General features: G+C 42.1%; 1 protein-coding gene across 1 annotated transcript in view; it reads right to left on the bottom strand.

Moving 5' to 3' along the window:
• exosc9 (exosome component 9) overlaps nt 1-16501 on the bottom strand; it is a 59155-nt gene that overhangs the window by 3549 nt on the left and 39105 nt on the right. Inside the window, exons 6-11 of the mRNA XM_070865267.1 lie at nt 16214-16296; nt 14942-15074; nt 12042-12134; nt 8434-8576; nt 6436-6605; nt 6264-6342 (exon numbers count right to left, since the gene is read on the bottom strand). Coding sequence (XP_070721368.1) covers nt 6264-6342; nt 6436-6605; nt 8434-8576; nt 12042-12134; nt 14942-15074; nt 16214-16296 — 701 coding nt within the window. The remainder of the gene's footprint in view (nt 1-6263; nt 6343-6435; nt 6606-8433; nt 8577-12041; nt 12135-14941; nt 15075-16213; nt 16297-16501) is intronic.

Below are 16501 nucleotides of genomic sequence, written 5' to 3'. Positions count from 1 at the left end.
GAGTGACTGCCCTTGACATCAAGGCAGCATTGATCGAGTGTGACATCAAGGAGCACTAGTAAAATTGATGTCAATGGAAATCAGGGGGAAATCTCTCCACTGGCTGGAGTCATACCTAGCACAAAGGAAGATGGTTGTGGTGGTTGGAGGTCAATCATCACAGCCCCAGGCCATCGTTGCAGTAGTTCCTCAGGGCAGCATCCTATGCCCAACCATCTTCAGCCGCTTCATCAATGACATTCACGTTATCAAAAGGTCGGAAGTGGGGATGTTGGTTGATGATTACAATGTTCAGTGCCATTCGGAATGCCTCAGCTAATGAAGCCGTACATGCCCGCATGCAGCAAGACCTGGATGACATTGGGCTGATAAGTGGCAATTAACATTCGCGCCACACAAGTGCCAGGCAATGACCATCTCCAACAAGCGAGAATCTAACCACCGCCCCTTGACATTCAACGGCATTACCATCACCGAGACCCCCACCATCACATCCTGGGGGGTCAACATTAACCAGAAACTGAACTGGACCAGCCACATAAACTAAGTAGCAGCAAGAGCAGGTCAGAGGCTGGGTGTTCTGCGGAGAGTGTCTCACCTGACTCCCCAAAGCCTTTCTACAAGACACAAATCAGGAGTGTGATGGAATACTCTCCACTTGCCTGGATGAGTGCAGCTCCAACAACACTCAAGAAGCTCGACACCATCCAGGACAAAGCAGCCCGCTTGATTGGCACTCCATCCACCACCTCAAACATTCACTCCGTCCATCACCGGTGCTCCATGGCTACAGTGTGTACCATCTACAAGATGCACTGCAGCAACTCACCAGGGCTTCTTGGGCAGCACCTCCCAAACCTGCGACCTCTACCACCTGGAAGAACAAGGGCAGCAGACGCATGGGAATACTACCACCGCTAAGTTCCCCTCTAAGTCACACACCATCCTGATTTGGAAGTATATCGCCATTCCTGCATCGTTGCTGGATGAAAATCCTGGAACGCCTTCCCCAACAGCACTGTGGGAGTATCTTTACCATAAGGACTGCAGCAGTTCAAGGCGGCGGCTCACCACCTTCTCAAGGGCAATTAGGGATGGGCAATAAATGCTGGCCTTGCCAACGACATCCACATCACAAGAATTAATTTTCAAAAAATTAAATGCTAAGCCTGTTCTTTATGCAGCCATGTTTCAGTTATCCCTACTATATCTCCTCACTACTAATTATTGCCTCCAGTTCCCCCATTTTGTTTCTGATGCTTTGTACATTGCTGTCCAGGCAAATTAATTTGTTTTTATTAATCGTTCCTCTCGCTTTATTTTTAACAGTAATTTTATACTTATGTTCAGTAACTTTAACTGTTCCTTGACCATTCATGTTATTCTTATTCCTTTCCTTGGTCTGATCTTTACTCATCTCCTATTTTTTAAATCTTCATGTTACTGTTATTTTTAACCAGATTCCTCCCCTGCTCTTACTTGTTTGAAGTTCTTTCAAGAGCCCTATTTATCCTCTTCACTAGAACCGTGGTCCCATTCTGGTTCAGGTGAAGCGGTACTGCTCCTTCCTATCCCAGTATCCCATGAAATGAACCCCTCCTTCCCACACCACTCTTTCAGCGACACATTCACCTTCCTGATCTTTCTGTGTCAACTGTGGCTCAGTGGGTCGCACTCTCGCCTCTGAATCAGAAGGTTGTGGGTTCAAGGCCCACTCCAGGTACTTGAGCACAAAAATCTAGGCTGACAGTGCAGTGCTGAGGGAGTGCTGCACAGTTGGAGGTGCTGTTTTCGGATGAGATGTTAAACCGAGGCCCCATTTGCCCTCTCAGGTGGACATGAAAGATCCCATGGCACTATTTCGAAGAAGAGCAGGGAAGTAATCCCCGGTGTCCTGGCCAATATTTATCCTTCAATCAACATCACTCAAACAGATTATCTGATCATTATCACATTGCTGTTTGTGGGAGCTTGCTGTGCAAAATTGGCTGCCGCATTTCCTATATTACAACAGTGACTACACTTCAAAAGGTTCTTCTCATTGGCTGTAAAGCACTTTTAGAGGTGGTCATGAAAGGCGCTATATAAATGCAATATTTTCTTTTCTTTATCTAGCCCTATGCTAATTAGCACATGGCTTGAACAGTAATCCCTCGATTTTCATGTAGACCTTAGCTCCTGATACCTCCTTAGCAGGATCTCCTACCCGTTCTTCCCCATATCATTGGTCTGGTCATGGATCATGACAACCAGATCTTCCTCCTCCCTTTCAGAGTTCCTCAGAGTTATCCTTAACCCTGGCACCAGGTGGACAACCCCTCTACCCCACCGGACCCTCAGTCACCACTGTAGAGGATTCCAACTGCCCCTGTAATGATCAAATCCTCTGATTACAACCTTTCTATTTCCAGTTTGCTCTCCCCCCCTTGGTCTGCCTCCTGCTCCATGCCTTTATCTTTATCCCCACAGGTAGCAACTACATTGTACCTGTTGGATCGGACCAGTGTCTGTGGTACCTCCTTCTTTGCCTCACCTGTGTTCCCCGTTAACTGCTGACTGACAGCCACACACTTCCCATCCTACACCTGTATTTTTCTATGAGGATTAAACCATCATGGAATTCCTTCCCCTCCTTTTGTGTTGGAGTGCCTCTAACTCACACTCCAGCTCAAACACTCTTAAAGCAGCGATATTTCCTGCAGGTGCAGTTATCCGGGACAGTCTTATTGTCCACGTTTAGCAGTTCCGACACATTGCCTGTGCAGCTGTTTCTAATCTTTATTTATTTATTGTTAGCAGTAATTTATTTCTAGAACTATCACTTGAGGTCTAGATTATATTTAGTAGATGGATTTAGTTTGAATTGAAATTAGTTAGTAATTAATTACATCGATTACTTATTATTTCTTTATTTTACCTACTATTTTTAATGCTAGTTAAGGTCTTTAATTGATTCAGGCATATAATACACAATGCATTTTATTGTACTCCTGATCAGGCACAGCACAAGATTAACCTATACATAACATGCTTCACAATATTCCAATGATCCTTCACAGAACAGCTCCTCGCAGAAAAGAACATTTGTACTCAAGATTCAGTTGAAGCTCATTTAAATAATTTAAATATAACCACACTGCATAAATGCTGAACCAACTTGTTTTTTTTCTGGGGGGAGCGGTGGTATGAATGTGTGTGTGAATTGAGCAGAGGGATGTCAGTGCCGATGAATGGAAAACTATTCCACTTTTTGCATTCAATGAAATCACTGAGCACAAGTCGAGCAGTCCACCAGGCATGGACTAAACCAAAACAAACTGGTAAACTTTCCTGTGAAAGAAAGTCCAGGGGTAGAATGTGGTGATCATAATATGTGTACCCCATTCTCCTTATATCAGTTAAGTCCTTGATGCACTGTGATTAATATGTTAATTATTTATTATATTAGTATAATAAAAATTATTTTAAAAAGTTTGTTCATGGTAGTTCAGCTTCTACCTTAATCTCATGTGTACGTCCTAGTCTTTATTTTGCTCTCTGTAAAATGTATTTAAAAAGTGAAGGCTAATCAGTGCTTTTTACTTCTTGGTTTGCTGTGTGTGAGAATTCTTCAATGTGATTGGCTGCTTAGTCTGCTTAATGATATCATTGTTGCTGGACGTTAGAGATCCCCTAAAAGTGGTGCCAGAATTATATTAACGTCGGGAAAGGTGAAATTGATGTCAGAGAAATTACTGGATCTTTGTGGGCAGCTTTTTTTCGAGGTCAGCGGTGAGTGCCATCAATTCGCTACTGACTGCAAAATCCAGGCAAATGTGCAACAGGGAGGACACTGAAAAATCACTTTTACCCGTACGCATCTTATTGGTAAATTTCCAGTTATTATGGGCCCAAGTTTCCACATGATTTGCGCCTGATTTTTAGGAGCAACTGGTGGAGAACGGACTATCTTAGAAATCGCAATTCTCCACATTTTTTGTTCTGCAGTTCTAGTCAGGTAGAACAGTTCTACTTTGGAACAGAATTTTTTCTTCAATAGGGGGCATGTCTGGCCACTGACGCCTGATTTGAAAGTTTCCACAGTGAAAACGTACTCCAAACTAAAATATAATGGAGCAAGTGAAGATTTTTGTAGAACTAAAAAAACCTGTTCTACACATTAAAAAATCAGGCGCAGGTTACAAATTAGGCGTCCAGAACGAGGTGGGGGGGGAGGGAAGTCATTAAATTCTATAATAAATCCTCATTTATACTTATACAAATATTATACAAATAAATCCAACCTGAATAAACATTTATAAGCAAAAAAAAGATTAAATAAACCATCTTCCTACCTGTGTGAAAGTGCTTCAGGCAGGCCTTTCGGGACCGAAGGCTGAACGGGCCGGCCCGAGACTTCGGGCAGGGCCCGTCCCCAGCACCAGATTTACAGGTAGGTGGCGTTGGGTTGGGTCGGGGGGGGGGAGGAAAGAGAGGGAGGGGGAGGGGAGAGAGCGGGGGGGAGGGAGAGGGAGGCGGGGGGGGGGGGCGGAGGGAGAGAGGGGGTGAAGGTCAGGTTGGATCTACACCGGGAGTCGGGTCCAGTGGGGGGGGAGGGTCGGGTCGGGGGGCGGGAGCGCGGGTCGGGTTGGGTCCAGTCGGGGGGGGGGGGGGCGTGAACGGGAACAGGAGCGCGGGTCGGGTCGGGTCCAGTCGGGGGCAGAGAGCGGGAACAGGAGCGCGGGTTGGGTCGGGTCGGGTCCAGTCGGGGGGGCGGGGAGCGGGAACGGGAGTACGGGTCGGGTCCAGTCGGGGAGCGGGAACAGGAGCGCGGGTCGGGTCGGGTCGGGTCAGTCGGCTCGGGGGGGAGGGGGGAAAGAGAGCAGGAGCTGGCCGTGGGAGGAGCCTTATTCACGCAGCCCCAGTGAGGCCATTCTGCCAGGGCTAGGGGCTGCGTGCTTCGGGCCCCTCCCACACAGTTTCGGGTGCCTGGAGCTACTGCACTTGCGTGCCCACTGTAGCGCGCATGTGCAGAGGTCCCGGCACTGTTTTCAGCGCAGGGACCTGGCTCCACCCCCCCACAGCTCGTGCTGGCTGCGCCGAGGGCCAGAGGACCAGCAGGTAGGTGGAGAATACCGAGGATTTTTTTAGGCCCACTTTGTGGCGCGAAAAACGGGCGTCCAGGTCGGGACTGCGCCGTTCTAGGCGCGTGTGAAAACTTGGGCCTTATGTGTCATCAGCAAATACAACTGAAGCTCTATTGAAGTCTGAAAAGCAAACTCGTAGCATTGTACAGATATCTGTGAATTGCTACCAAGTTCCAACTTTCCTCCCAACATAGCAGGCAATAATGAGGTACCAAAGGTCTGCCAGAACCATATAGCTCAAGAAAAAATCATCTTCAGGAGAGAAAATTACAAAGAAAAATAGTGTGACTTTCAGACCAGTAAAAGAAAAAGTGGTGACAAGTCACACATTAGCTTTTAAAAAAAAGTTTGCGCTATATTCTCCCCTCTTCTGAAAGCGTTAAATTCTTGTTCGGTTACAGTTCTACAAGTGCTAGTCCTCTTCCAATACCTCACCCAAGTGATTATTATTCATGCACCAGTTTTGATGGTGAGCGCCGGTAGGCTATTCCACTATACAGGGCATCGGAGTGAAGCCCAATCCTGTCCTCAATCAATAGCCACATGCACATATATACTTCCAGGAGACAACGCTAGATAATTGGCAAAGTTTTCCCTCCTTAAACCCAGAAGTGCTGAGACCACTTGTAGCATCATTACCCTGCTCCCAGCTGTGATCAGCCAACTCAGCACAGACTACGGAATATACCTGGCATCTTCCAGGTCTTCATGGCTTAGCTACTCAACTGTAAACCCAGTGAACCATCAAGTTTTAAGGGTTACAGTGAATCTTGGATATTCTGACTGAATGACACATTTTAGGTGTCAATTTAAATAATAATAAACTATCCTCACAAGGGGGTGGCTAAAAGCTTAGCAGCAGGGAATGACTTATTGTGACTACATTATTAACAATGTAGATTTTCTATCCTCTTGTTCTGTCACCAAACCTGAAACAAAAAGTATAAAAATGTTTTCTTAAAAAGTATTTCCAAAAATACAGTTGTCTATTCATAGAATACGGAAATGAATACGGAATCCTTTCCTTTACTCATATATTGCCGAAAACCATTATTAAAATAATTGGACTTGTTCGCTTTAAACTTAAAATAAATGTAGCAAGTAATTTAATTCTTAACTTGTTTCATTCCAACCCACCTTCCTTTCTTTTGCATTCCTTCTGGTTCCAGTATTATCAGTTCTTCTTCTTCACTATCTGACAGTTGGATAATCTCAACTATACAAAAAGTACAAAAAGACAGACAATAAATATTCAGCAAGTCTCAAGTTCTAAATTGAACACTAGACAACACTAATGTAGAATATTTACCATCTGTAGGTTTGCTTGCTTTTTCATTATCATTGCCCAAACCTGGTTCAGGAACAATATCCTCTTCATCTTCTTCCTCCTCTTCCTCCAGATCATCGATCATCCATTCATTTTGAATCCCTTCCCCAATTTGACCTGTTCCAGGAGCACACACAATTGGTTTTGGGATACTGGTTCCAGTTAAGAAAAATATTAGTCAAGCACAATAAAGCCTTTGTAAAAAGAAAAAAGTGCGAGACTTTGTCAAAAATATATTAATTGATGCAATTGTTAGCAACTTTCCTATTAAGGTTTTAGTACACTAAAGAAGTTATATATTATTGTACAATTTGCCACTTAAACTAGTATTGATCCACCATGATACTTGTAGTTTTATACTTCAGGAACAATCAATTTTTTGCCCTTATTCCCTACATTACTTCCATTGTTGCCCACAACAGTCATTCCATGTTACTCTTCTTCCCTCATGGTATGTGTCTAGTATTTATTTCATACTTTCTTGTCCAATAGTACTGCCCGATCAAGTTTCTTTAACACGCCCCTCAAAATCTGCCTTTCTCAAGTTGAGTGTTTCCATTGTAGTTATTCTCCTTGCTATCATAAACCGAACCTCAAACTTCACCATATTGTAGTCACTGTCACCAAGATATTTTGATTCTCACCTGTTACTTAAATCAGGTCCAATAGTGCCCTAACTCACGAGAGTTATTTTACTAACTGTCCATGTAACAACCCAGGGTCACAATATTACTCCTATTAGAAACAGTTTTATAGATTTATCAATTTATCCCTGGTAAATTGAAGCCATCCAATCCCTGTTCCTGTACACACCAAGTTCTTGATCCAATCCCTCCTTCTGAGCTAATGGTGTATTGCAGACGCCATATATAGTTTTCTTCCCCTTCATGCATCTTATCCCTGTTCATGGGGTTGCCATCTTATTTGCACCTGGAGCAGACAGGCCAATCTCTATTACAAACAACTTGTCTTTTGCATAAAAGGCTAAATCCCCCTTCTCTCACTATTTTCTATTTTCACTTTCATTACTACTATTACAACAATCACCATCATTTATATTGCTCCTTTTCATGTAGAAAACTTCTCACGCCAGTTTACATAGTGGAGTAGAAGAAAATAATAGATGAAAGGAATGGATGCAGAGCCATGTGCAAGAGTTACAGGTGTCAAGGCATGGTTGAAAAGATGGCAAGAGAAATAGCGAGGCAGAGCAATTTAAGAAGGGTGTACCAAAAAGGCATCTGGTAGGACAGAGAGAGGGAGGGGAATGCACAGAAGGGCAATCATTAGACCAAATGGTATGGGAGGAATGCAAGGCTGTTTAGGTTAGAGAAAGGGTGGATGAAGCCATAAATGGATTTGAAGAAAAGGTGGATTTTCCCAACCTTTGCCCCCCACGGATCACACATCAGAGGGCAAAGGTCAGGAAGGGGCAATCTGAGCCTTTGCCCTTTTAAAGTTGGTCTGGGATTTCCTGAAGAGTTGGAGTTTGTCTTGCACTTGTAGTAGGCATGGGCCAGTCTGATGCATGCTAATGCAACAGAAGAATCTTTCCTGGCCTCCAATCTCATTTCCCTGATGATCCACTTTCTGGGCACTTGAACATGGCGCTATGCCCTGATTAGAGTCCACAGGGATCCTTCATTGGCTGTAAAGCATTTTGGACGTCCTGAGGTTGTAAAAGGTGCTATATGGAATGCAAGTCTTTCTTTCAAATAAACATAGTGGACAATGCAATTTTTCATTTTGTTGCAATATTCCATCATGTTTAGTGCAAACAAACAAATACTAGGAAACCACTGGAAAGTTTAGCAAGAAATTGATTAAGAGTTCTAACAAGATGACAACAAATGATTAACTTAAACCATTAAATTTAAAAATCTAAATATAAAGTTAGTTTCAAAGTAGGTATAAATTGCTTTATTAAGCAGTTTAATCATTGGTCCAGTGGCCAAATTAAAACCAATTATCAAAAGATACAGTGATGGGGATGGTTCAGCCTTTGTTACAATTTCTTCAGCTTGTTCTTCAACACCATCTGTATCCACTGGAGCTTCATCGAGCTTAAAGGTGGTGATCCGCTTGTTTGGTATTGATTCTGCAAAACCAAACTTCCCACCTTCCTTCCTGTCCAATGCAAAATTTACAGATAACTCAGTAAGCTCTTGCATAAAATCTTAGCTGTTTGGTTTGCAATTGTTATTAATGCATCAAATTATTTACTTGAACTATGGTTTTTGTCACTCTTTGATATTGCTATCTACTGGAGGGGAGAGGAAAGGAAGGGAGAACATATTAGGACACTACAGACATAAAATTCCTTTGGGGTTCCACCAGTCTGCTGCTATAACTCTGGAATACTTCGGAAAATGTCAGAGAACTTAGATTTTCATAATTTCCAGATAAATTATGGTTACCTTATAAGAGGTGGGAGTTCCGCCTATACAGGGACCTCCTATGCAGGAAACACCCTCTCCTCAGGCCACTGGAACATAGTGTATTACTGGAGGCTGGTACACAGTGACTGGTGGGCCCCATTTGTGGGGTTCAGGTCAGGCAAGCAGCCTGGACTGCCAAAGACCAGGATTTAAAACAAAAACATTTAGGTTGTTCCACCTTGCAAGGACCAATGTGCAAGAATTGTAACAATAGAGGCCACATGTGTAGAGCATGAAAACTAATAATGCCATTTAGGATACACAAATAGAGTTGCACCGTTATCCTGTTCCTGCTTGCATCATAAGCTTATCCCATTGAATGGTTTAATTGGTGTTAACACAGTAACAAAATGTGTTCTTGAGGAAATCAGGGGAAAGAGGCTGGTCCTCTATCTGTATCATGTTCAGTCCCCTTGAAGATCCATCCACGGCCCCCATCTAATTTTCCTAACCTCTGCTGAACAGGGTGGAATCTTGGCGGAAAGCCGGGTAAGTGTCCGGGGCCAGATTGAATTTCAGGCTGAAGACTGCCCCAGGAAGGATGATTTGTGACCCGTGCAAAAAATACCATCTTCCTGACTACACAAATCAACATATGGGTTGACTAGTGGATTTTTTTCAGATGTTATTGAGAACGTTTCCTATCCATTATCGACCTGTTATCTGACCTAGGAGTGAAGAGCATAGTCAAAATGCACCCTGATATCTGTGCTGAAAAATAATTAAGCTTCAAAATTCTTGTAGCCAGAATTGCACTCCAATAAATGAGTTACTCATGAGCTTCAAGCAGTCTTCAAACTTCAAAAGGTTATTACAGCTAGAAAATAGTAAAGGTGGGCATCATGTGAGTAGTGACTGAAAAGATTTGTGACATTGTCAGTCAAACCACCACAACCTACAATGCCCCAATATGAAAGACAATGGCTCTGAAGTTGCAGTCTGCAGCGTTGCTAAAGGGTATGCCGCCAACCTCCAAATGGTGCGAGGCCAAATGAAAACTTGATTAGAAATGCTGCAGAGTTGAGCGCAGCGAAGTGGCCCACGGATACCAGGGACGCACCATTGTGCATAAGCGTACCTGGGATCTTGCTCGCTTCACTAGCCAGTCATGAAACATATAAAGCCCCGTTTGATTAAAGTAAGATACAGGTCAATTTGAATCCAGCCTAAAGTGGAGTTAAGCATAGCAACCTGACAGCTTTACTATAAATCCTGGCTGGCCTTCACTCTTAGATTTATTTTTCTTTCACCACAAGGTTTCTTGCAAGTTTACATTAATACATTTCCATATATCTGTAAATGACCTGACAAAAAGTTGAAATCTGTTTTGATACCATAAACTTGATTATAATATATATATAAAAAATAATATATATAGATAAAAAAATAAATAGAAATAGTGAAATTGCAATTTTTTCATCCCCCTCCCGTTACACTGTGCAAACAGGCTCCTGCGTCTGTTTGCACTAGCCGTAAAATTTTCCAATGTAATTGATGTGCAGTTCGTGGGCAATTGGCCTAACACTGTGCCAGCACATCATTTCAAATGACGACTTGACAGTTTCAGCGGATGATCTTTCTGGTCTGAATATGACAGATCGCAAGTTTGAGATTTAGCGCATACGCTTAAATCCCGAACTTGCGGTCAATTTCAAAGGCGATATGACGGTGTACTCAGAGTACGTCATACCGACCGCGAATTCAGGGCCAATGTTGCTTTAAAAATCAGTAGATCTTTCTTTCCCCACACCACCTTGGGATGATGGCAATATCGATCAGGCCAACATCCCCCAGCATCGAAGCACTGACCACACTCGACCAGCTCCGTTAGGCGGGCTACATCATCCGCATGCCCGACATGAGACTCCCAAAGGAAGCGATCTACTCTGAACGCGAGCCCCAGGTGGACAGAGGAAACGCTTCAAGGGCACCCTCACATCCCCACCGGCACCTGGGAATCCCTGGCCCAAGACTGCCCTAAGTGCAGGAAGAGCATCCGGGAGGGCGCTGAGCACCTCGAGTCTCGTCGTCGAGAGCATGCAGAAACCAAGCGCGGACAGCAGAAGGAGCGTGCGGCAAACTAGTCTCCCCACCCACTCTTTCTTTCAACCACTGTCTGTCCCACCTGTGACAGAGACTGTAATTCCCGTATTGGACTGTTCAGTCACCCGAGAACTCACTTAGGCTTTCTTGATTTCGAGGGACTGCCTATGATGATGATGAATTATACTTGGATGAGAAACAAATGAGCCTTTCCTATCACTAGCTTTTAAATCCATACTTCTGAATTGAATTTGAAATATTATACAAAGAATTAAAAATGACAAACCAAACACATTTGCTTCCATATATTTGAGTTTGTAATTTTTCTTTAAAAAGAAGAAATTGGTTCCTAAATCTGACAAATTACTCTAAAATATAAATTATCCATTAAAATATTTAAATTAATTCATCCATCAAAATTGTGTTAAATGTAATCACTTTGACGGTACATTTCAGCACATATATAATTAAAAAATATATGTCTGACAAATCATGTGCTTACAATTAAAAAAATACCACTTACTTTCATCAAAGTGGAAGTTTATATTTTCAAGCAACAGAGTATCAATAAGTTTTGAAAAGCAGCCCAACACTAATCTTTTGTTCCAATTGCCCTGATGAATCTAAGCAAGCAAATCAAAACATATTTGGATACAGAAATTTTTATCATGCACCCCCCCACCCCCAAAAGATGGTGTCTCATGCTGGGGTGTGATACAAAGGGTGCACAATACTCCTTCTGCTCCACCCACCCTCAAAAGAATATCACCCAAGTGGTAATTTTTTATGTGGAAGCCTAGACAAACGTCCAGGACTCGACTAGTAAGGGGCAACATGTGAGCCTTACTGTGCCCTCACCAAAATCCAAACTGATGCACTGGCCAGCAGGAGACAGTGTGTAATGGTCAGGAACCATAGCCAAGTTTGCCCCTCCCCAACCTAGGGACAGTGAGGCCAAATCCACCGTCTCTACTTCCTGAGTGATAACTCAGCACAGATTAGACACTGAATCTGCCTGTTCACATACCATCAGAGGAGCACCAACTAATAAATTTACTTTCAAAACATAGCAATTTGTACAAAAAATATTAAGTGTTTAAAATAAACTTGCCTGACTTTTTTATCATTTTCAAGGGCTTTCTGCATTAGTTCTGTGATCTCTGCCACCTTCACGCCAGCTATTTTAGTACAACGAAGAACCTAAAATGAAGAGATAAGATTATTGTTCTTCCTTGTTCCTGATTTCTTCCTTCTTTCATGGAGATGTTGATTTATTATGGGTACAGTCCACAGGTACCAGCAGCCCACTAGTACCTCACCCCATTAGTCATTCTTTATGTGATATCCTAGACAGTGAGCATCAGGAGTCTATTCAACTGCAGGGCCATCAAAGCGGAGTTTGATCTTATCCCTGACACGCATCCACTTTTCAGCAGGGTCATTGGATGGTGATCCGGAGCAGGTTAGCTCAGAGGGGCTGAGGCTGTTTTATAGGGGCCCATTGTCCTGTTGGAATTAGTTAACCCATCACAGACGATGGTGAACTGGATATCTCCCTTTGTCTGCACTATGCTTTCATACTAGCTATTGACCCTGCAATATCAGGTGTCAAGTATATTACAGCTATCAGAGGTTGGAGGGTTTTTATTACAGGGACTGGTAGAGGTGGCACTGAGGATTGCTAATGCGGCGATGAGGGGTTGGGTGGGAGTAGGTCAGCTGGATCGTTGGACAGTCAACTACTGGTGAATAGCTCTGGCTACAAGCTGGTGCTGTTGCCCTCCCACTTCTGCGCCGTCTTTGGGGTGTTAATGTTGTGCTGGCTTCATGTATAGACCCCATTGCTCAGCAAAGTTGTGCAGACCACCACAATCTGGGAGATGCTATGTGGGCTATCTGATACAAAGCCCTCAGATTTGTCCAGGCAGTGAAAGCATTGCTTGAGCAGTTCAGTGTTGTGCTCTATGATGGCTTTAGTAGCCCTATGGCTCTGGTTGCATATCGATCAGCTGGCAAGAGCAAGTCTTTTATAGGTGTCATGAGCCAGCTGTAAAAAAGCCTTTGTCCTCGAGCTGCCAGCTCCTGACTTGCTGAGGTTTGTTAAAGAGTGGAGGGATGGTAGACTGGCACATTATGTAGGTAATCACTCACCAGCTGTACGTACATTCATGTCTTTCCTGTTCATGAAGGCTGATGGTTCATTGGGAAATGCTCTGACCGCTACATGGGTGCAGTCAATGACTTGTGAGAAGCCTTCCATAGCTGCATAACCTACAGCCTTTTCCTGCTGATATTTATGGGGAATGTTATAAAATCATTGGCCTTGGCAAAGAGGGCATCAGTGTCCTTCTTGATGCAGGCATAGATTGTGGACTGACTAACGTGACTGATGTTACCTGCTGCAGCCTGTAATGATTTTAGGGCCCCTTTCTCATCAGGTTGAATGAGTTATAAAGAAACCCAATAGTATCCAAAACACAGCAATTTCTAGGGTCTATAAACTCTTCTGATTAATATAACAACAAGACTTGGAATCTGAAGTTTCAGGACCAAAATAGTGATCTATATCAAGGAACATGGATTATCTCTAACTAAAATTGATAGAAAATCAAATGATCACTTCATGTATACTTAACATTTAAACTGAACATAATGGGGCTTGTAGACACCAATCAATCTGTTGGAGAAGTCAGGATGAAGTAATTTGGTGCATGACCTTTAGGAAACGCCTGAGCCACTTCCCTTTTTATCTCTTCCAAATTGAAAGGCTTTCTTGTCTAATGCTGGCAAATCTATGACATTCATCAGTATAATGATGTCCATTACACAAAAAAGGTAACAAAATGGCAGATACAGTTGATGGTAGGAGAATATTTATGAAAAATCTGAAGAATCTAGAGCAGATAAACTTGGGCAAAAGAATAGAAAGTGATAACATACAATCAATGCAACATAAAGCACAACCAACAGCACTGGGAAAAGCTATATGCAACACAAAACAATTAGAAACGTATTTTCCTTTCACATCATATAATCTAAGAGTAAATTGCAGCTCTACAAGAATCACCAGGTCCCTGGCTTCTCATCAGCAGTTTATGCATAAAGCTTTTGAAAAAGATTAGAAAATAAAATCAATTGTAGGGTACTGTAAAACATAATGAAGTTTAAAATTATATAATTTTCCCAAAGAAAAACTTGGATTAGCATTGCCATTGCACAGATCTGATACATTACCAACTATTCTAAATCATTAGAATACCAGTAATAAAAGAGGATTTAGAGTAACAGCAATTTTGTGCAACACAAATGAAGTAAGGTGGCAGCGGGGGGGGGGGGGTTGAAAAAAAAAGGAATAAAAACACCAGACACTTTAAAGTGGATTAATCAATCAGACGCTAAAGGCAGAGTAAGTACAAGGTTCATTTGCAACTATTCAGTAGTTAAATCAATTTCAAGTCTTTTTTTTAATATAAAAGAGCTTGCATTTATATAGCACCTTCCATATCCCTCAGGATGTCTCAAGGTATTTACAATAATTAGATTAGTTTTGAAGCAATGTCAGCTGTGCAAACATAACAGCCAATTTGTGCACAGCAAGGTTCCACAAACAAATGACCATGTCATCTATTTCTGGTGATGTTGGGCGAGAGGGGAACGACGGCCAGGACACCAGAGAACTCTCTGCTTTTCATGTTTCATCCAAAAGACCAGCACACCTCCAACAATGCACCATCCCCTCAATAATTGAAAAATAAAAACAAGGTGCTAGAAATGTACAACACTCAATCAGCATTTGAAAGAGAAAGAGAAAAGGAACTGTTAACACAACTCTTCTTTAGATAAAAAGTTACACCTATAAAGTTAACCTGATCTTTTCCCCTTCGGGTGCTGACCGACCTGCTGTATACATCGTCACCATTTTGTTTTTATTTCAAATTTCCAGCATTTATTTTTGTAGACATACACCTTTATGAAAACAGAAGTGTGCAAGCGTGCTGACGACTGACCTGATCTTTTAGAAGCATAATTCCACCACTGGACTGAATGGTGCACAGCTCACGGTGTTTGTTCATGGCAATCACCAAAAGTCCATCCATGACTCGCTCTTCATGTTCGATTGGATCCACCAACAGGTAGGTTCTATAAAAGAAAAATACTACTTAGAAATTGCAACAGGGATACAGACCTAATCCCACATGCCTACCTTGTTCCCATATCTCTTTATTCACCTTTGCTTCAACTACTTAACTGATTCTTAAATGCTGGCACAGTCTGTGCTTCAATCATTAACTCCAGAAGTATATTCCACAGCCTCTGTATAAAAGTTCTTCCTGTGCTCGGTCCTAAATGTTAGCACACACAGGGGAAATTTGCTACTTGTGGCTGTTTCATGCTTCACTTGCAAGCCCACAGAATATCTCAGATTTTTCTTGTAATATATTTACAAAAATGTCCAATGACTATGAGTGGAAGATTTTTTTTCAGGCATAAAGGGGCAGATTTTCCTCTTTAGCATTTGGATCTAAGGCATAGCTTGGTAAGAATGCTGAGAAAGAAAATCAGATGGAAAGGATCATGCCTGTAATGGAGCCCACTCGATTTTGTCCATTTAAATTAATGGGAAGAAAACAGATCAACTGTATTATGAGCACGCGATCCTCCCTGCATTCTTCCTAGGCGACGTGTTACGTCCAAGTACGAAGAGAAAAATCTGCACCAAAAGATGTGTTTTCTCTCTGCACTGTATCTCAGGTTACAATTGCCTCCTTTAACTACTAATAAAATTGGGCATTCACAAGCTCATCGTTCAGGATAAATCAAGCAACATTACACAATGTAATAGGATTCTTTATACTTATCTGATTATTGTAAAGAAGTCAAGCCAAAAATTTCAGCTTGAATATGATTTAGATTTACAAATCTAAGAGGTGTGATAAAGTTAACACTATTGAGAGGTTGAATCCTTTAGTTTGTTCTGCTGCCGCCACTACCACCCTTTCTAAAATGGCTCAAGAAACAAAATGATACTTGATCCATATCCTGCTAAGTAAGCAGAAATCCTAGTCAGAATTGGAATTTCAGTAAAACTAAGTTGCATTAAGTTGGCCCCCTATTGAGGCTATAATAAAGTTTTACTTGATCATTAGATTTTAAAGTATGTATCTACACTCCAAAATAAAATGTTTTTCTTTTATCTAGGAAGAGAAAACTATTACAATTTGTCCCTTTCTTGGACCAAGACACACGAGAAAGAAAAACAATCTAATGTTTATACCCACCCCTGCTGAAAGAAGGCAAAACTGACAGCAATGGGCATGTGATGAATGCTCAATGGGATTGGATCACGCTCCTCTGGGGTATACTAGTGAGAGAGAAACACTGTTAGAGACACATTCTTTAATGCTAACAATCAGTCCAAAAATTTAATTGTCAAATGCAAAACATGAGTCATTACAACAGCTTCACATTGTAACACCAAGATATACATAGATCTCCAATAAATATGGTTTATGCCAGTCATTGACATCGGAAGCTATGCAAAGCATTGTTCTCAATAACCAAACTCC

This window comes from Pristiophorus japonicus, chromosome 2 (genome assembly GCF_044704955.1).
Source record: "Pristiophorus japonicus isolate sPriJap1 chromosome 2, sPriJap1.hap1, whole genome shotgun sequence".
Taxonomy (NCBI): Eukaryota; Metazoa; Chordata; class Chondrichthyes; family Pristiophoridae; genus Pristiophorus; species Pristiophorus japonicus.
This window is presented reverse-complemented; position numbering and strand designations above follow the sequence as displayed.